Source organism: Falco punctatus, assembly GCF_963210335.1.
Source record: "Falco punctatus genome assembly, chromosome: 1".
Lineage (NCBI taxonomy): Eukaryota > Metazoa > Chordata > Aves > Falconiformes > Falconidae > Falco > Falco punctatus.
In genome coordinates this window covers 39,288,693-39,308,694 of record NC_137580.1, presented here as the reverse complement: position 1 = coordinate 39,308,694, position 20,002 = coordinate 39,288,693, and the positions used below count along the sequence as shown (strand labels likewise).

The window sequence follows — 20,002 nt, the reverse complement described above, 5'->3', positions numbered from 1 at the left end:
GCTGTGACTGCTGTCTCTGCAAGGAGGACGTAGGGCTGGACAATGCTGTCAGTGCGTGCCACAAAACTTGTGCTCTGAGTATCAGTCGTTTTCTAACTCCATGGCCAGTGAGGAAGGTGGAGAGGAGCATGCAGGGAGATCTGTGTAGCTGGCAAGCTTGCCAGTGCTGAATTAAATACGAGTGTGCCAGATATATACAGCTGTAAGTGTCTCATTAATTGCTGGTGCATTTGCAGAACATACGAAGTGCTGCTTGATTGCTTTGGGGGAGGGGAAGCATCTCACTTGCATAGATATCACCCCAAATTTTCTACTGGCTAACCGAAGACACCTGGAGAATACATTTTTGCTTTCCTCAAGCTGAGTTTTACCATTTTTATAGCTTTTCTATGCACCACTATCTGCAGGATGGGCTCTGGCTACAAGGCATTAACAATTTGCGGTTGTTCTAGTGCTAATTCAGGGTTTGATGGAGCTCTGGAGAGGTGCCCACTCTGTGGCTCACGTGCATGGGTTGATGTTGGAATAAAAGACTGAGCTGTCTGATGTTTTACATAGCTGATAGCTGAGTGTCACACACACCTCTAATGCACTGATGAAGTTGCCATATGCTGGCAGAAGACCAGCAGATGAGAAGTAATTTGATTTTTGACTGATTTTTTTTTTTTTTTTTTTTTTTTTTTTTTTTTTTTTACCTCTCTGGCTGTGAACAGAGCTAATCAACTCATGTTCACTGTGGGTAAGAAGTGTATACTGGAGTGGTGACTTGACTCATCTGACATAGTAATGCAATTGTATCTGAGAGGGGCTAATTCACTATTACTACTCATCAGAAAGGCTGGGTAGGCCTTCATATGATGCTCAACAGAGAAACACCCTTTATCTTCTTTGTTTAACAGATGATTCAGGTTTGGTTGCTAGATAACCTTAGACATGCAATTGTACCTTTATAACAGGCTCTTCGGGTGTGGGTCAGATATGGCACACATGTAGAAGAGAAGCCTGAATGGTCTTATGGGTTTCATAATCAGAATTAAAATCACAATCACCTTAGAAGCCTTTGACAATAACAGTTTGGCCAGAGTTTTAATGCATTGGCTTTCTAAGAATCCAACACCCCCCCCACCCCACCCCCCCACCCCGCCAAATATCAGCTCTGAGATCAAGAAGACAAGTTGTTTTGACAGAGTTGTTTCACTAATCTCCCGACTGATCCACTTCTGTGGTACGGCACATTTGACAGTGTTCAAATTCCATTTTTTTTATCCTCATTCAGAAATTTGTGGTTCTCATGAAGGATGGCAGGCAGTAGCTGAAAGCATAACAACAGCTCAGCACAATCTATATTGCTTGCTGAAATGGTTTCACCACATGAAAAATGGAAAATATAAAAGCCTAAAGCTATGTAACGGCAAGTATCTCCTCCACACTTATCTTCTTGACAGGGTTCTTGTAGAGCGAGCCTTTTCCTTCTGCATTTTCAGAGCAGGTTTTTCAAAATGAGCTGAAATGGAACAATTATGGATTATCTAAAGAAAAAAAAACCCCAAGCCTCTGAAGAGCCATCATCATCTAAAGAAAAAAACTTCCAAAGAGCCATAATTGTACCTTGCTCCAGTTCCCTGTGACCATCTGTAAGCCAGCTTCCAGAATAAATGCTTCTTCGCTCCAGTTACTCTCTCTGAAATGATTCATGGACACTAACACTGCCAACACCTACATCTCTTCCACTTTCAGGTCTCACACTTGTCCAGTAGCTCTTGTAACTTGCTCTTGAGCTGGAGTGATTTCACCACTTAGGGAAAATGACCATTAACTCAGGGTGGTAAAAACCTATTTCATGGGCATCATTAGTAAAATGAAGGGTTGATCTCTTAGCTGTCAATAGCTGCTAACTGCTGATAGCTCTTTATTGAGGCAAAACTATAGGGTTTTTTCGTACATTAGAAAAATGTTTTAAAAGCATGATTTTTATCATAGGTATATCAATTATGTAGTCAGCAAAACAGAGGACAAATAGCTGCTTGGTAAGTATTCATTCAGTCCTATGTACTGGAGCAAGAAAACGTGCTCTGGTCTCTGCTTCTTCAGCTTAGCTTATTTACCCAACTTTTTCTTTGAATATTTAAGAGCCAGACTTCTTTTTTATTAGATATGAAGTTGAGTCTTTCACATTACACTTATTAAAACCCCACTTACTAAAAATGTTCTGTGTAGCGGAAATACCTCACACTGTTATTAAGCCCCTTCTGTGACAGGTTCTTATGATACCATAATTTTTCTCAAAAAAAAAAAAAAAAAAAAAAGGGTGTTTTTGATAATGCAACCATAGAACAAGAGCAAACGGCCTCACATTGTGCCAGGGCAGTGTTAGATTGGGTGTGAGGAAACATGTCTGCACCGAAAGGGCTGTCAAGCGCTAGAACAGGCTGCCCGGGGACAGGGGGGAGTCACCATCCCTGGGGGGATTTAACAATGTAGCTGTGGTGTTTGGGCACATGGTTTAGTGGTGGCCTTGGCCGTGCTGGGTTAACAGTTGGACTGGCTGATCTTAAAGGTCTTTTCCAACCTAAACAATTATGTGATTCTAGTTCTGTTCTTTTGGTCATTTGGGGTAGGTATTTTAACAGGATTGAAGAACGTGCTTGGAGAATAAACTCCCTGAAGGCTTTGGGGAGGTTTGGTCTCCTGGTGGGAGATTTTGGGTGGTTGTGTGTCTCTGCGTTGGGTGGTTGAACTCCATGGATCCAGAAGAGTTTGATGGAAGAAACAGCTGTTTCTTATGATGGTTTAGAAGTACAAAATTTTGCTGTGGAAACATCAAGAGAACTGGTGAGTTTAGTAAACTTCCCATTGCTTGGTTCTGTTTGGTGGCTGTATCCATTGATGTCCTTCATTTGGCTCCTTCTGCAAAGGTTAAGTGCATTTGAAGTGCCAACGTGTCATCTGATGGCATGTATCCCTTTTCATCTCCCCATCCCAGAGGAAGCTAGAAACTAGCAGGATCCTTAGAAAGCAGGGAGAAAAAAAGGAAGTGTGTGGGATTCATGTTGATGGAAGAAACTGGTTCAGTTGTCATTTATGTCCCATCTTTTCTAGCTCTGTAGGTACTGTTGTATTATTGCCCTTCTGTAAGTATTCCTTCATCTTGATCATGCATTCTTTGCACTTTGTGCTTCTCATTGAAGTAGTCTCTCGTGATACTTAAGCAACCTTTTCAGCTTGCATTCCTTACAGACCGCTCCATGGCAAGAGACATGTGTTAAAAGGCCCGCTGCTGTAAGCCGTTTTTAATGATGGTTTCTGCTGGCGGCTCCTGGGGTTGGCAGAATCCGGCCCTTTGCACGAAGCTCCGGTGGCTGGTGCGATCTGCGAGTGGGTAGGTGAAAATGACACACACAAGTGCACTGGGAGCCAATTTGCAGCAGAAGGTATAGACTGTAACATATCCAATTCTAAACAGGGCAGGCAATTCCCCAAACTGCCTCCTGGAGGGAAACTCCGCTGGAGTAAAAAGGTTTCATTTGAGGGAATAGTTTCTCCTATAAAAACAAGGGCTGTAAGATATCAGCCTGATAAACAAGGATGAAGAGCCAGCTTGCTTAAAAGCGGATGTTTTCTTTAGCTTGGGAGTGTCGGTGCTGAGGTTTAGCCTCAAACTAAAAGGCTGTACCAACTGCAGGGCATAATGATGTGGCTTTTGTCCTTTTTCCTCAGGCTTCTTTCACTAATTTGTAGGATTGCATCTGTGTCCTCTGTGTGTGTGAGTCCCTTTCCCAACCTGTCCAACAGACCAGCACAGATTGGAGGAACAGATTGATGCTGGCATGTCAGCAGTGGTAAAAGTTAAGAGAAGCAGCACTCAGCGGCTATCAGATTTAAATCACTCCCATTTTACAACACAGCTGCTTTTTACTGTGTGATTTTTGTGCTCAGTGCTGCAGAAACGTGCATGGCAGAAAAGCCCTTTTAAAGGCTGGTGAACATGGTGAAAGGGTGTTCAGTCGCTGAAGATCTGCCTTGGAAGGACTGCAGTAAGGTGTCAGTGCCGGGGAAATTTCACTGTGAACTTCAGGCTGATCTTGTTTTTCAGCATTTCCTCCCACAATGCCTTATACTTTTATTTTCTTTACTAAAATTCCCTATAGTAATTCTATACTTCAAACTACATTGCTGGCATGCCCAGCAAAACGTGTCCTTTCCGTTGTGCGCTGAATCATTTTTGCCTTCAAAATTAGGGTAGAAATAGCTGCTAAGCTATCAGCTTAATATCACTGCCTAATATCACCACTCATCAGCCTGGTACTGCTCCAAATACTGAAGAGCAGCGCTGCTGTTCAATATATGGAGTGATGTTAGGCTGATGAGCAAGTTAGGATCAGAGCCCTGATTCACCCCATTTGTAGATTCATACCACTCTGTCCTAAAAATGTAGTATCTAAACAAGAAGTAGAATACAGTCTAAGAAATACAGTGATGAAGGTTCATTGTCCTCTTCTACCTCCTGTCTGTCCCCTTGGTCGTGATCTCAGGCTGGCACCCTGGCTTCTCCCTATGGTCCTGCCAGCAGAGAGAGGTAAAGAGCCACAGAATAGCAGAAGTGTCTGAGGGTGCTTCATGTGCATTGAACAAGGACTCTAGAGAATGAGTGATGCTTTTTTTGTGTATGGTTTTTATTTTTTAATGCCAGGATGAGGCCAGTAAGAGGTTTAAAAACTTGTATAATGAACTAAATGCAGCCTTTGTACATTTGCAGCCATTAGTCTTACGGAGATGATTCTGTCCTTAAACATGCACCTGCAATAAAGATGTTACCTATTAAATTTATCATTCCCTGAACTTTCTATGTGAACGGGTACAAATTTGTTCTGTGCCCAGAATATTGCAAGGGAAAGTGTGATGCCATGGCAGCATGAGCTGATCTAAGTCAGCAGTGCCATGTCTCTGCCTCCTCTGCTCACGGCCATGTGTTCCCACCTCCTTGCTGGCTTGCACTGGCACAGCTGGTTCAGAGAGCTGATCTTAATAAAAACTAAAGCTCCCTTCCCCCACTCCCAAAATGCTTCATTTTTAAAATTTGAACAGCTCCCTATATTTTCTGTCTGCTGTGTGTGGTCTATACCACATAGGGGATAGAGTGCATCGCTGAGGATGAGGGGTGGTGGGGCTGTGGTACCATAAACATATACCACCTTGAGCTGCTGAAGGTGAGGTAAGTCTGTGATGAAGGTAGGGGATTAATCCAGGTTTCATAAGACCAAGGTCACATCTTGAGCTGTGGATCTTTTGCCGACTTAAACTCCTTGTAGCTCAGAGACACCAGGTGTTGAGATTTTTGATCCATCTGGATCTTCCTCTTTGTCTGCTGTAGGATTGTAGGCTAATTCAGACTGGAGGGGACCTCAGGAGGTCATCTAGTCCAAGACAGGTCCCTAGATTAATTGTTGGAAATCAGTCTGTTCGTTTGACTGTTATGTTTACTTATACATGCATGTTAAGATGCATGAATATCTTATTTGTTAGAAAACAAGGTAGCAGTGGAACAACTCCATTACCCGATTTTGTACCCTCAGGAACTCCAGCCTGAAAGCTTCACCCCTTCAGCAGAAAGCATTCTTCAGCTGGAGGGAAAAAAAATAATTAAAAATAAACCCAAACTGAATGATCTGTAGTGAGAGGAAAAAGGGAGCTTTTTGAAATTGTCCCTTGGAGACAGACATTTGCTATTCTCCAGCCAGCCCCTTCCTGAGAGCGTTGGCGGAGCATGAACTGTGGTGTGTCAGTTGTGACTTCTCACTCTTCAGCTTTTCCAAATGCAGTTTTGGCAACTTGCTGTTTTGAAACTGTTTCATTTCTTCCCCATTAGTATCAGTGAAGTGAAAAGAGGCTCACCAGCTTAATGGGCATGTATTTATTACTGTGTTCTTCCTTCAATCATGTTAGCAGCGGGAAGAGCCGCTCATGCTGTCCCAGACACAGCAGAGAACAATGAATCTATCAGAGTCTAAACAGCATCCCTTTTGGAGAATAATAGCTTTTCTTAACAGTGTTGATGAAGAGCGAAGAGGTCCATTTGCGGTAAACTGTACTTTTTTTTCCCCTCTGGTCTCTTGCAGGATACGATAAAATGTAGATATATCAGTTGTCCTGCTGCTTCCTTTTCTTTGCAAGAGAGTAGCCTGGTTGCTGGTCCAAGGGCTGAACTTGGACCTTCTCTCTTCTGCAGTCTAAATGTTCTCTGTGATGCTAAGATGGTCTAAGATAGGTCAGACATTTTAGGTGTCATTTCCAGACTGTCAGAGTACAAAAGGCCCCTGTGGAGCTTGAACAGAGGTGTTGTAGGTTAATGCACCTTAGAGAAACCATGCTAAATGCTACTGCTGATGCTCTTACCCAGTTACAAACTGGCTTTGCTTCATCTCATCATTTGAGGATTAAGAGAGTTTATCTAAAGTCACATCTAGATTACAAATCAGATTAGATTTGCAATCTGTGTGGCTAAAATAAACTGAAACAAATCTGATTTTGAGCAACCTAGTTGGATTAGCAAACCTGGTTTCCAAATCTGTACTTTAAACGTGTAATGTCATCTAAGTTCTTCTCCAACCCCGGTGCAAGTCATGGTTTTCAGTCCATGCCTCTTATTCTGCGTAAATCTTTCCAGAAGAATGCTGTGAGGATTAATTAGTTAATATTTATTGAGTGCTGCAAAGTGTTGCTTAAGTGCTATCTTTTTTTATCAGTCAGGACTTGATTCTGGTTCCACCTACACTTGGTTTTATATCTGTGCCAGTCTGTGTATTGCACTGGAATCGCTCATGGATTCCAATCCGGTTCCCAATGTGGAGATGTTTGCCTTGACGTGCTGCGGTGCATACAGGTATCTCTGTTGATGCTCTTCTACACGTGCATTTGCTAGAAGGCTTTGTGGTTCTGCAGATGGGCAACAGCTCATGACACTGGGACTCAATGGTGCTTACGACAGGGAAGTTTTCCACTGGCATCCAAGAAGAGCATGGCTTCTGATGCCTCTTCTGCTGACTTATTTCAGAGCCAGGTGCAGGGCAGAAAACACAGATATGCTGTGTGATTTATCCCATGCATTGGGTCATTTGAGCTATATCTCCTTGGAGCCAAAACCTTTTTAATGTAAAGATGATTAGGACCAGGGTTGTAAAAGGTCCATTGGTGAGATTTCCTACTGAGGACCAAGTGTGGACAGTGGTTTATGTTACCTTGTTTTCCATGTTTATTTGTAAAGCCAGACATCAGATTCCATATCTATTAACAGGTAGGGTTAGGCACATCATCCAGGTTTTCAGACATTCAGGTGATACTAAATGTGGAACCAGAAGGTCTGGGATTCCACCATTGTAAATCCATAAATCTTGCTAAAAGCATTCAGCCCTAACCAAATGCTTTGGCTGGAGCTTGTGGTGTGCATTTGTCCGTACGTTACATATCACTTTTCAAGAAGTGGGATTTTGGGACTGCTGGAGAGAAGTGGGAGAAAGCAATGCAAAGCATGAGTGATCGCACTCCTGGGGGAGAAAGAATGGGTGGAGAGCAAAGCAGAATGCGTTGTAGCTGTTCAGCTGCACCAGACTGCCTCGAGTTTGGCACTGGTGTTTAGCTTTATTGAAATACTAAAAATAGATAGATACTTATTTGTTTTCATGTTACCTGCTGAGAGGTTCTGGAGATGCTGCCTGGAGTGAACTGACCACCATAAATGCCTTTAATAACTAGGAAGGCAGTAGGGAAGAATGTGTAAGAGAGGATGACATGTTGGAGAGTGCAATGTGGCGGGCACTTGGGAGATCTTCCTCTGTAACAGTGTAACCTTACAACCCATGAAAAATCTCAGAAGCATAGTGGAAAAAAAAAGTGAAATAATATCAATAAGAAGCACCTGTTGTCAGGGATGAACATCCTATTTCAGCAAGCAGGGCTTCAGTGGTGAGGCCATGCGTGGATGTTCTTTTCTAGCTCCATTCACTGCAGGTTCCACCTTCTTGCCAAAAGGGCTGTGAGGAGCAGTTTTGAATGGGAATGTCCCAGGGTACTGCTGGCAAAAGGGATCATGTGAGTTTTCAGATATGTTTAATCTTATGCTGAAGACTAATGTGAGCTAAGCCTGATCATGGGTGTGGTGGAGCTGCTGCTGAGCGCTTCTGTTTCAGGCTGGTGGCCGTGTGGAAGGACCAGATGTGCCCAGGTAGATCTGTGGGAGATCTTTTGGGAAAAGATGTAGTGCTTAAGTCTGAAATTCCTAAATGTTCTAGCAGAAAATATTCAACTTTCATCAAATTCTTATTAGAATCCAAAGAAACTGTATCTTTGTAAGCCATGCTAAAGTCCATATGAGCTGCTTTGGCTTGAGCCAATCCCAATTTGAGCCTGAACTAACTGTGTAGGTCCCATCTTAAAGTCAATGGAGAGAAGCAAGCACTGCTGGGATGCAAGTTGTGCAGCCTGTACTGGTCACCTAGTCAGGATGAGTCGAACCACTGACATAAAGGAAATCCAGAGTATTTGCCATAGTAGGTATTTATTATGTTGTAGATGCTTGTTGGGGGAGATGAGTCCCACTATCAGTTACCACCAGTAAGGTGTCTTACTCTGGCTGTTCAACTGCTGGCTAAGGGATCTGGAATGAGGTGTTTTGAGCATTCACTATTGCTTGGCGCTAAAGCGAAGCCGGATCCCTGTTGCTGTAAAGAGTAAATTTTGCCTTTTTTCTTCTGGCTTCATATAATTTAGGCAATTGGGGTTATTGGAAAGTGCATCTGGTTTTGGAGACTGTCACTCCGAATGGCCACTCACATGAAAGCAGCTTGCTCTTCTTCAGAATAAGCTTTGCTGCGTCACACATTCCACTCCTGACACCCAATATTTGGAATTCAGTGTGGGATAGATAATCTGAGCTTTGCTTTAATAAACCTTGCAACTCCTGGAGTGTGAAACTACTGATGATTTCTGATGGATTGCAAACTTCAGGCTGTTACCTTTTTAAAATGAAGTTTTTGTGGGTGCAGGCAGGATCTTGTGAAAGGGTGAGAACCTCCCTGACAAAGCAGGAAGGGGCTGAGCAGATTTTGAGATGGAACTCTGTCTCCATTTGACTGGACAAATGAAATAAACTAAAAATACTCAATTTTCTGAGGATTTCCTCTTCAACCTTGTCTTTACTAGGGGGATTTTGCAAGCTGTTGTGAGTGATGATGGTGCAAAGCTTGACATGATTAGACCACTTAGTCTTTGCAGAACTTTGCAAAACAACTGCTGTGTTTTCTCTTGCACACAAGGCTCATATACCATGTGACTCCTCATCAGCTGTTTGAAAACAGCCGTGCCTTGACATTGCGCGTTTGGACCAGGCTGCCCAGGGAGGTGTTGGAGTCACTGTCCCTGGAGGTATTTAAAAGACATGTAGTTGTGGTGCTTAGGGACATGGTTTAGTGGTGGCCTTGGCAGTGCTGGGTTAGCAGTTGAGCTTGATGATCTTAAAGGTCTTTTCCAACCTCAACAATTCTGTATTTCTACGTGTGTTTAACTTGCGGTTAATTGGTAAGGGCTTTTCTCCATAGAGTTATTCCTGATGTGGCATATCCAGAGCACACACCCGTGGATTTAAGATCATTTCAACATCTATTACTGTACTGTGCAAGGGACTCATCTCCTGTTGGTGCATACAGTTGAGGGAGGGAACTGTTAGAGCATCTATTGCAGATTTCCGACATCAGTTCTGCCTTTGTGCCTCCACTGACGGTAGGGAGGTGGTTGCTGGCAACACAAGGGAGTAGGTGGTGTGAATCTGTCAGTGCTCTCCTGACCTTAGACATCAGAGGTCAGCTTCAGCGGTGTAGTAGGTGGTCTGGATACAGCCAACTGCGCTCATGTAGGGTGGAGTTGGCTGCTTGTTTTAGCAGTGTTGGAGCCCGCTGTAAACATGGATGAATGGTTTGTAAACATGGTTTTCTGATCTAGGTGAAACTTTGTGTAGAGAGGGAAAAAATTCCCGTATTTGAGTCCAGAAGGACCATGAAATCCTACTGTATTTAGTAGGAGGGAGGTTAATCTTTTAAGGTTAACTGGTACCCTTTCTACTGTTTTTACAGTGGCAGGTGTTAGCTAATATATTTGGGCTGGTTATATTCTTTAAATAAGTACTTCTTTTGAAAACTATCTCTAAGCTGTATTTCTGCTGCTAAATAAGGAATGCTAATGAATGTCCTGTCAACCAAAGATCATATCTGTTCCCCAAAACTTATTCCAGCCTCTAGCTCCTTACTGCAGCTTTGGTTCTCTTTAGATCATGGCAGTCTTTCATACCCTTCCTTAAACATCATAAGTACATAATGTTTCTGTATAACTGAATTCAGTTCCTGAGTTCAGAGTTTTAAAGCTATCTGCTGTAGCTGGTGAGCAAACTGGTGAGTATCTCTTCCTCAAAAAACTGTAGAAAAAACAGAATCCTTGGAAGGATGGATGGATGGATGGATGGAAGTTTCATCCATGAGTCTAGTGACCTGAAGTGCTGGTGCCTGGAGCAGATTCCTCCACGACCATGAAGGACATCTCCATGAAGCAGAGCCTGATCTTTCCTGGTGGAAGATTGCAATGGCCACAGGCTGGAGAAACTTGTCCGTTACTACCTGCTTAGGTTGCTGGGCAGATAATGGAATATGTTAACAGTGCTCCAATGCTTCTGTCCCCTTGTCCTCTGATCTCCTTTGGTGTAAACCCACGTATGAGCAGATTTGGCTCTTGCATCCAATTTTGAATGGTGGCAAAACCCTGTGTAACTAACTTTGAGCCAGTAATATTCAGCTAAGCTGATGTAAAGGAAGATCGTCTATTACAGGAGACCCAACCAGTACAGGCTGACTATATTTAGAGATCACAGACCTAAATCTAACATAAATTGAGCACGAATCTGGAGTTGTTCCATGTGCTCCAGTGAAGATGCTTTGGATTCACGCTAGTGTAAATGACATAAAAATCTGGCTGCTTCTCGAAGATGGCCGGAGAGAGCGTGAATGAAATCCCCAGCAAAAATAGAGACTTGCTCTCAGAAACGAGCCCCCCAGCTGGCAAGACTTGTCAGAGTACTGGAGCTATTGAAAAATGCTGCAGACAGAAAATGAATTAGAGGATAAAAAAGTGAAAATGAGCTGGCAGAATCTTTAGGTGACTCATCAGGTGCATCTTGTAAAGTCTCTTTCTGAGAAGTAATGAAATCGCATATTCTAACAATATTTGCACTGCAGCAGGAAAATGCATAAATATTGGGATCAATTAATGAAATTAGATAATGTGACCAAAAAAGCCATAGCGCTGGCTCAGAAACCATCCCTCTTCCTTTTTGCTAGTCTTGGTGCTTGCAGTTGGAGAAGAAAATCCCATGGCTTTGTGTCATATCTAAGATATGCGAGACCTGGGCAGCCACAGGGTTACTGGAACACTCTGAATAGTCACCTGCAGCTCAAGGATTTTCACCTTTACCCCATGGAAGTTCTTGAGCTGGTGGGCAGGCAGGAGCAGAAAAGCTCTGGTAGCTGTCGGGGCATGCAGCCTCCCACCCTCTGGATTTTAGGATTGGTGAGGGTAGACACATCTTGTCTCTGCTAGCCATAAAGATTGTCTCTTTGTGTCCCTCAGGCTGTTTTTCAATTGCAAGATGGGCAAATAATGGTTTTCTTTAAAAAGGGAAGTTTTTCTCAGGAAAGAACCCTGTGGATATATGCATCAGCCTGTGACATTTCATATTCCAATAACTCATCACATGCAGTGGAGTCCATCACAGGGCTTCAATTCTGGAGTGAGAGCTGAATTTGGAGTGAAATACTGGGCTTGCTGGTATCAGTGGGTCAAGTTATGCTATTTCTAATAGAGTAATTACCTTATTCCAACAGTATTTTAATGGACTTATATTTAGGGAAGTCACTAAAACTCGGGTAAAGAATGGCAGAATGGGGCTTAATTTATACCATAACGATGAAATCTTAAGCGTGAAAGCCTGTATTGCAGAATACGCACCGGTGCTTGGGTAGGTATTCTGGTGGGTAATCGTGAGCTCTCCAAGCAAAAAGAGCTATCACCGTCTTCAGATTTATCAACAGCAAGAGCAGAACTCATCAGGTTATCCTACCCTTGGTTTGGCACTGGTACAACTGTTGTTGGAATAATTTGTCTGGTTTCTGGCGTCCTCGATTCAAGAGGATGTTGACAAATTGGAAAGATGTAAAAGAGCCATGAGGGTGGTTAAAAGATTGGCAAATGCTCCTTGCCAACAAAACAGCCAGTCTCCTGGCTCAGATGATTTTTTTTTTTTTTTTTCCTTTAAGTGAAGGTTAAAGGGTGGCTTTAGCAGCTCCAAGTACCTGTGTGAAGAACAAAAATAGGCAGCGCTGGAGGCTGTCAGACAGAGGTGTAACACAAGCCAGTGCCTGAAGTTGAAGCCAGACTTGAGCTGAACAGAACAGTTTTTAATAGTAAAAGCAATGATCTGTTGTGTTATTTTACAGGAGCCCTGGTTTTTCATCCATCTCTAGAATTATATACATCAAAATTGAGATTTATTTTTTTTTTGAGATTGTAATTTGCATTTAGGTGTAATTCATGGAGGAAAGACCTCTGGCTTTATTAAGCAGGGGGCAAACTATGGGTTTATGTGTATGCCAGAGCGTCTCTTGATGTTGTGCACCTACTCATTAGCTCTACCTGCATCTCATGTAGGACGTTTCTTTCTCGGTGCTTATGGATCTCTACTGTCTGAGCCAGATTTGACGTGTTTTGATGCTGCTGAATTACAGTCAGTAAATAACAGTAGGGGCTCGTGAGAGTTTTAAATGAGATTTTTCCTCTTCACGAACACTTTTTTGGTGTGTTTCCCTTGTGAAAAGTGAAAGCTAGTGGTGGTTTATTTTTAATCCAGGTTTTATTTGAAAAGATATTTCTTGTTTTTCCCTGCAGGACTTGCTCCACCTTTGTTCCCCAGCAAGCCTCGATTTCCGCAGGAAGCTCATCCAAGGAAAGGCTGTGCTAAATTTACCTTTAGCTCTACGTGTGGCAGAGTTACCGAGATAATTCTTGATTCATAAAGCTTATAGCAGAGCGTGAAGTCTGGCTGCATTCAATATAAGAAAGAATATCTTCTCTGCCTTGCTGGTCTTACTGGCCGCACAGATTGAAGGAGCTTGGTGTCTTTAAATACATCCTGGAAGAATGCAGAAAATGAGTCTGTTTAAAGCAGTCCCTTGCGTTCGTTTACTACAGCAGCTAAAAGATGAATATTTGGGGTTTGATATAAAACTACACTATTCTTTTTTTTTTTTAATACAATATTATCTTTTATTTTTCTAGCTGTGGGGAGCTCAAAAAATAAAGCAGGTAATAACGCTTTTTTTCTATTTCATTATTTTTTTCAACTGTTGCTGCTTTTTCCCTTTTTGCTAAGCCATGCTGTCCTCTTCTCCATTATTGACTTTGCCAGTTGCTGTTTTGTCTTGCCACAGAAATGTAAATGCAGAGAACACTGTTGCCACCAAAGAGTCTGAGTTACTTTTTTTTGTATTTATATATTTTGATGTCTTCATTTTTTCTTCCCTGTCTAGTCAAGAGATTTCTTGTCTCCAGTCTTTTGAAAATAGTTTGACAGTTCTTTGGTAAGGCTTGTAACTGCCGTACTTTCCTCCTCTGCAGTCCCGGGTCACTTGGGGGTTGATTTTTTGTCCCCAGCCAGTTAATGCCAGTGCAACTTCCTGGGCTCATTGTAAAATTTGGTGAAAAATGGGCCAAGTTAGCTTTGCTGTCTGTTTATCAGTAAAGCAGATTTCAGATTTCCGTGGAGGTTGGGCTGTCCACAGCCACCAGCGTTGGCCGAGAAGCTGTGGATACATGTAAGGGCTGAGTTAAACAGCAAATCCAAATCCTGTGGCATGTGAGGGGATTTTGTTTGGATGACCCTTATAGTGACAACCAGAGTGGGCCATACCTCTGTGTTTTTATCCAAATTCAGCTGGATCCTGAAGCAGCATTTCAGGCTTCCTACAATGTGCTGTGCAGGCTTATGCAGGCATACCTGCAGACGGGGACTGTTTCTCAGACTGAATCCATCCATCATGGCTGAGCCACACAAGTCCTTACAGAGGTCTCCTGTGACCCATTTGCTTCACAAGCAGCAAAAAGTTCCCTCCCAAGCAGGCAGCCCTGCCCTCACCATTCCTCTGCCATAGCGAGGGCTTTTCCTTTCTATCGTAGGGCAGAGTTTCAGCCAGGACATTAAGCCGCACCTCGGTGGAGATGCTTAAAACAGGCAGGGACAGAAATTAGGTTTCCCTTTTCCCCTGCTAAATTTGCATTAACCCCCCTGGGGTTAAAGTACAGCGGTGCTTTGCCCTTGGGGATGTTACGGTACTAAGAAAGAGCCACTTTCTGTATTTCAAGTTAAATTATTTACTTCTAAATTATTAACCTATGCTAAATTATGTAAGGAGAGGGGAAAGCAGCGTTAGGAGGAGTTTTTTTGAAGGTTGCTGAACAATAACTGCCTTTGGTCAGAACTGCAAAAGCAAGGAGGGTGCTGAGATGCGTGAAATCCCCCCGTACACTCTGCTTGAAGGTGCTATTTGTAGAGGCTGAGTACTGGCTTCGCTGCACCTTGCCAACTGTTGCTGTGCTTTACTGTCTGTTTGCTGACTGTTTTACAGGCCATCATCCATCCTGATACAAATGAGACCATCTTCATGCCTTTCCGAATGTCAGGTATAGTATGTCCCAATTGGGCAATCATTGATTTTACTGAGAACTTGTACAAAATGTGGTTTTTTTCCTCCTGTTTTTGAATTGCATCTTTAGACTGACATCAGAAAGATAAAGGCTAAAATCCCTTTGCAAGTGAGGAAAATTAGGATCCCAAATGCCTATGAGTGCTCTAGTGCTTAATATTTTCCTTTCCTTGAGGTATTTTAATGTGGACTCAAGCTAACGTCTTTTCTGGTATTTCTGAGGTATCCGTCACTAGAACAGGCATTTTAATTTTGCAGTAAACAGTGAAGCCTGATGCCCAACGAGCAGCTTAGGGTTTTGCTCTCCAGGAGAGAATAGGATGAACCCTATTTTTCTGTGTGTGGTGGTACCTAATAGCCATGGCATTGGGAGCTCAGGAAGGATCAGCTTCCTTGTGGCTTAACTGGGCTGCTTAATGGTGAAATCATTGCCTCTTCCTTCCCGTTTTGGGATGTCCCTCTGCCATGCACAGGTCCACAGCTACCTCTGCTGTGGGTTGAATAGCAGCTCTCTTGAGTATGCAAGGGCAGCCTTGGTCCTTTCCTAAAGGATCTATTTAAATAAGACCTTTTCCATGGTTTTTGGCAGGAACATCTTCACTTGAATACTGAGCACAGAGGAAAATACCAGGGTTGGTGGGTTTTGTTCTGCAGTTCTTTGAAGAAGGATGATGTTAAGGGTAAAGTGGAGGGAGAAAAACCAGGACCCACCACTTTGCTGCCTTGTTCTTTATTTTTTAATTTAAAAAAAAATTTTCTTCCTCTCAGGTCTTTGCCCTTTCTGACTGTAAATTGGATCCATGAGGCTTAATTCAGTAATATTGGTAAAATGTTCCAAGACCTTCTAGTGGAAGTCATAGAGATGAGTTATAATTAGCACAAAAATTGGCAGACTTAGCAGGGGAAAAATGTGAAGCATTTGATTTTTGTGGTGCTCAATAAGATTTGGGGTAAAGGCTTATTTCTAATATAGAGAGCTTTAACTTACACCTATGATTAAAATAGTCCCTCTCTCCTCCATGCTGCAAATATACTTTCTTCAGCTTATACTCTGTTCCTTTTTCTACTGACCTAGAAATAATTGAGCTCTCCTGGTGTAAAATCACTAGTGGAGATGTTGATGAAGCAGGTGGTGAAAGAGGGAGGTCCCACCTATTGTGGCATGGTCCTGCTCCTTAACTGGCACAGGCTCTGCAGCTTGTTAGATGGCTTCATGAACATCTTCACCTTGCTGTCCTGGTGGGACCAGACTCAACAAGAGGGAAATGGGCATGGAAAGCTGGAGAGTTTTCTTCTGGGTTAGCAAGGGTAGGTTGTGGGAGGGTCTGATGAGCAACAGAGCTAGCATGAGGGAGGGAATAGATTTCGTGACTGAGCCTGGGAAGGGGGACAGGATCTCCCTCTTTCTCTGGCAGTGAGCCACTAGGTCAGGTCAGTTAGCACCATTGTGGCAGCACCCATCTCCTCCTGGTCTGTACCAAGCAGCTTCTGGTCTGAACCATCACCCCTTTGCTTTTGCTGGTTTGAGTTTTTGCTGGTTGCCTAGCCCAGTTCAACAACACAGTGCCCTCTGAAGCCCTCATACCACGTCCTGGCACAGACTGGGTTTACTGGAGTAAGCTTTAGGGTCTAGATGTTATTAGATTTTCAGAGAAACTCTAAAACTGCAACCCAAGACAAGCCAGTAGAGGATGGGAAGGGGATTGGGCAAAAATCAGAACACTGCTCTAGTTGATGCTTGGTGTGTCTGGTGTAGGTCCACAGACGTCCCTGCAGTGGTATGCAGCTGGTGGAAGTGAGTGCAGCCTGTCATGCTAGGTGTGGCTTCTACTCTAAACTGATAGATGTCTTAGATGTGATTTTTTTCCATCCCCAAACTGTATTACAATGCATACATCTCTCTTTTTTTTTTTCTTTTTTTTTTGTTTTGTTTTTTAATAGGTTACATTCCTTTTGGAACACCCATCGTAAGTACTTTATCATCTTTCCCTGTTCTGTTTGCGAGTACCAAGAAATGCATTTTTTAGCACTCACAGACAATTCTGCACATTCCACCTTATTGCCTTGCGACACATTCACGCAGGGTTCCCACCTTTCCCATTGCACATTAGCAAGGGCTTTGTCATGTAATACGTGCCTTATGGACATTGTGCTTGAGGTTATTTATCTATTTAATGTCATTTGCCCAGCCCCCTGCAACGTCTTCAGCTTTATCTTTCCCTTCTGGAAAGGGAAGACCAAGATGAGCTCATTGCCTGCAAAATGCAACTTCTGCAACTCTCAGATTTCATCTTTGGACACTTTTTTTTTTTTTTTTTTAATTTACATGTTTTACAAGTCGCTTCCTGAACATGATGAGCTACAGCACGGCGAGGCCGGTGTTGTATGCTCTCGTCTTGATTAATTAAAACAGCAAGTGCTTTCCGTGGGGTTATTGCTAAGGGCATTTTTAGTTTGTACTTGTTATTGTGAAATTTGTAAAGCATTTGGGTGCTCTTGATAGCAAAAACCAGAAGGGAGATAATTCTGCCTGTCCTCCTAATGCTGAAACCTCAGCTTGTCTTCAGGGACAGGAATGATTAATTAACCCCATTTTGCAAATGGGGAAACTAAGGCACAGAGTTTTGCCCAAAGTTGGTGCCAGAAGGTAGTTGGTCCTACTGGCCACCAGTTTTTGGCTCAGTTTATTAGATCATGGATATTTAAATGGTTGAAGGAGCAAAATCTGCTGAATTTAATCTTCCTAAACCCAGTGGGCCATGGCACAGTACTTGCTTAAAGGTAACGATCCCTTCCCAAATGGTGATAGCAGGGTTGCTAGCACCTGAAAGCAGAAATCATTGCGGCTGTTACTATTTGTTGTTGTGTGTAAGGGTTTGGTGGTAACTTTGTATGGGGCATTTTAAAAGAAAAGGTTAAACAAAAATGAGTTAACGATCAAATTGACAATGAAATCGGCCCAAATCCAGAGCTGTCAGAGGAGCCGAGAGCTGTCAGATGAGCCCAATTTCACTAGCTGTAAAGGATAAACTGGAACCTCTTGTCATTTAAAAAAAAAAAAAAAAAAAAAAAAAAAACCCAAACGTTTCAAATGTTAAAATTAAAATGTAACATTTATGCCAATCGATCTGTGAAATTTAGTGACAAAATTGGCAGCCTGCTCTAGCATAAAAACAGTTTGAGTCTTGCATTTCACATAGGGGGATGGGATTTCCTCAAGAGAGACTTAATGTGCCTGTGGTGGGCTCTGGCTGAGCGAGCGTGGCTGTCCTTGCCCGCAAAGCCGTGCTGGCGTGCCATTGCACCCGCGCTAATTGTCCCGGTGTTCAGGGGAGTCAATTAAACACCCTGCTTAGATACCGGCAGAGACGTGATCAGATTATGTATTAACAGGTTTACTGCCTACCAGTCAATATCTGATGCTGCCTATATATGTGTTGGGGATTTTTTTCCCCTATAGCTAATGCAAAATAATTCAGTATGGTTTAGCTCATTGTGAAAGAGATTAAGGTCTTGCTGAAAATAATAATTTCTTTTCTGGCCGAAGCAGCTACTCCCTTGACACAACCAAATCCTCTGGCTGTTTTTTCTTGCCCCAAGTCGCGATCAGTTGCTTTTCTTTTTAGCCTCTATCCTTTCCCTGCTCAGGTATATGGTTCAACCCCAGAGTGGGTTGCAGTGGCAGAGCGGGGACAGGATGGGGTGTGTGTAAGTGTAGAGAGAGTTTGTGTTTGCCAACATAGATTTCAGCCCAGAAGGGAACAAATTCAGCTTCTCACATTGTCTCCTTTTGCTGGAGGGGTGAGATGTGCAAGGTGGCTGCTGGGCTGTAACTTTTCACCCTGGATTTGTGTTTGATCCCACGGATGAAGGCCTCCAAGGAGGAAGATTTATCTACATTTAGGAAATTCAGCCCAAGATGCAGGCAGTGAAGATGGAGCAGAAGCTGTGCTGCTGCTCCCAGCTGCCATCCACAGCTTTAAGCACCTTATTTTCCCCAGCCATTGAAAATTGGGGGTCTTGTTGCCCAAGCGGCAAGCTTTTAGCCCTGAGTTTGGGGCCACAAAGTGCCGTTCGCACCTGAGAAGCAATTAAATTTTGTAGCTGGTACTTTTCTAGTGTTTAGAAGCTTTTTTTATTTTGTTTTCCTTCTTAGTTATTTTTTCCCCTGACAGTAATTAAAAGTGAAATTGTACATTTCTTGACAGACTCTTGCACATATGGAGAGTTTGCATTTAAACGTGCCTCTTTCAGTCATACAGATTTTGGGTGCTCTTTTTTATTTATTTATTTTCCTCTTTTATTTTTCTCGGCGCTCAGCTTCAGCTGACAATGTAAGTAGCTGCCTGCAGTCTTCCCTCTCCTCTGGAGCCTCATTAGCCTGTTGGCTTCAGGGGCGTAAGTCAGTCCTGGGGTGAGGAGGTTCATCGCCTGTTGAATTCGTTTGGCTAAGACCAGCAATGGAGTAATTAATGACAAGATCTGCATATTCAATGGAAGCGGTAAATTAGTGTAACTTGCACAGATTGGCACTCGGCCAGCTTACAAAGTAGCTGTAACTTCACGAAAGGCTGTAGGAGGAAAAGCTGGAGGAGGAGGAGGAGAAAGGAAGATGTAAATGAAATTAGGCCTCCCAAGCCTATTACCCTTTTGTTTGTTGTTATTTCTCTCTTATGTCCTTAAGCATAGAAGTTACCTCCTCTTCAACTGATGCTGCTGCAGATGTGCAGAGACGGCTTTAGCTTATCCCTCCTTGTGGCAGGCTCTCAGTGCCCTAACAGGGAAGTTTTCTCAGCTTCTCAAGAATAAACTTAAAGAAAATGGTGCAGAAGACGGTCTGAGTGTGGGAATGAACTCACAGCCTCCTTGCCCAGATGCCTTGGAGACATTTCAGTTCACACGAATGTCCTAAAAATAAATGTATTTGGAATTTAAAAGGAATTACCCAGTCTATACTCTTAACAAAGACACGAGTGTGATTTTGCAACAAGACCACCATCATCTTCAGAAACTGTCAGACATTTAATGCGCAGGAGGGAAGAAAATGACAATGATGTTAGGAAGTATTTCACCTCACCTGTTTCTTACCTGAGAACTAATCTTGTGTTTGTTCGGTTTATCACTTGGAGTCCCCTTGCTTTGCATCCCTTTCCTCTTCTTCAGCTGCTTAGGCTTTAAGAGTAAAGATTGCCATAAAACAAGGTAGGAAG

General features: G+C 42.9%; 1 protein-coding gene across 3 annotated transcripts in view; it reads left to right on the top strand.

Annotated features, from left to right (window-relative positions):
• The window catches only part of SFXN5 (sideroflexin 5), a 134,537-nt gene that overhangs the window by 27,110 nt on the left and 87,425 nt on the right, over positions 1 to 20,002 (top strand). For all 3 annotated transcript variants that reach the window (XR_013926818.1, XM_080379600.1, XM_080379599.1), the window contains 3 exons: positions 13,369 to 13,395; positions 14,715 to 14,769; positions 16,734 to 16,759. Coding sequence is in view for 2 of the 3 variants with exons in the window: in XM_080379600.1 (XP_080235726.1) it covers positions 13,369 to 13,395; positions 14,715 to 14,769; positions 16,734 to 16,759 (108 nt within the window). In the remaining variant the exon portion in view is untranslated. The remainder of the gene's footprint in view (positions 1 to 13,368; positions 13,396 to 14,714; positions 14,770 to 16,733; positions 16,760 to 20,002) is intronic.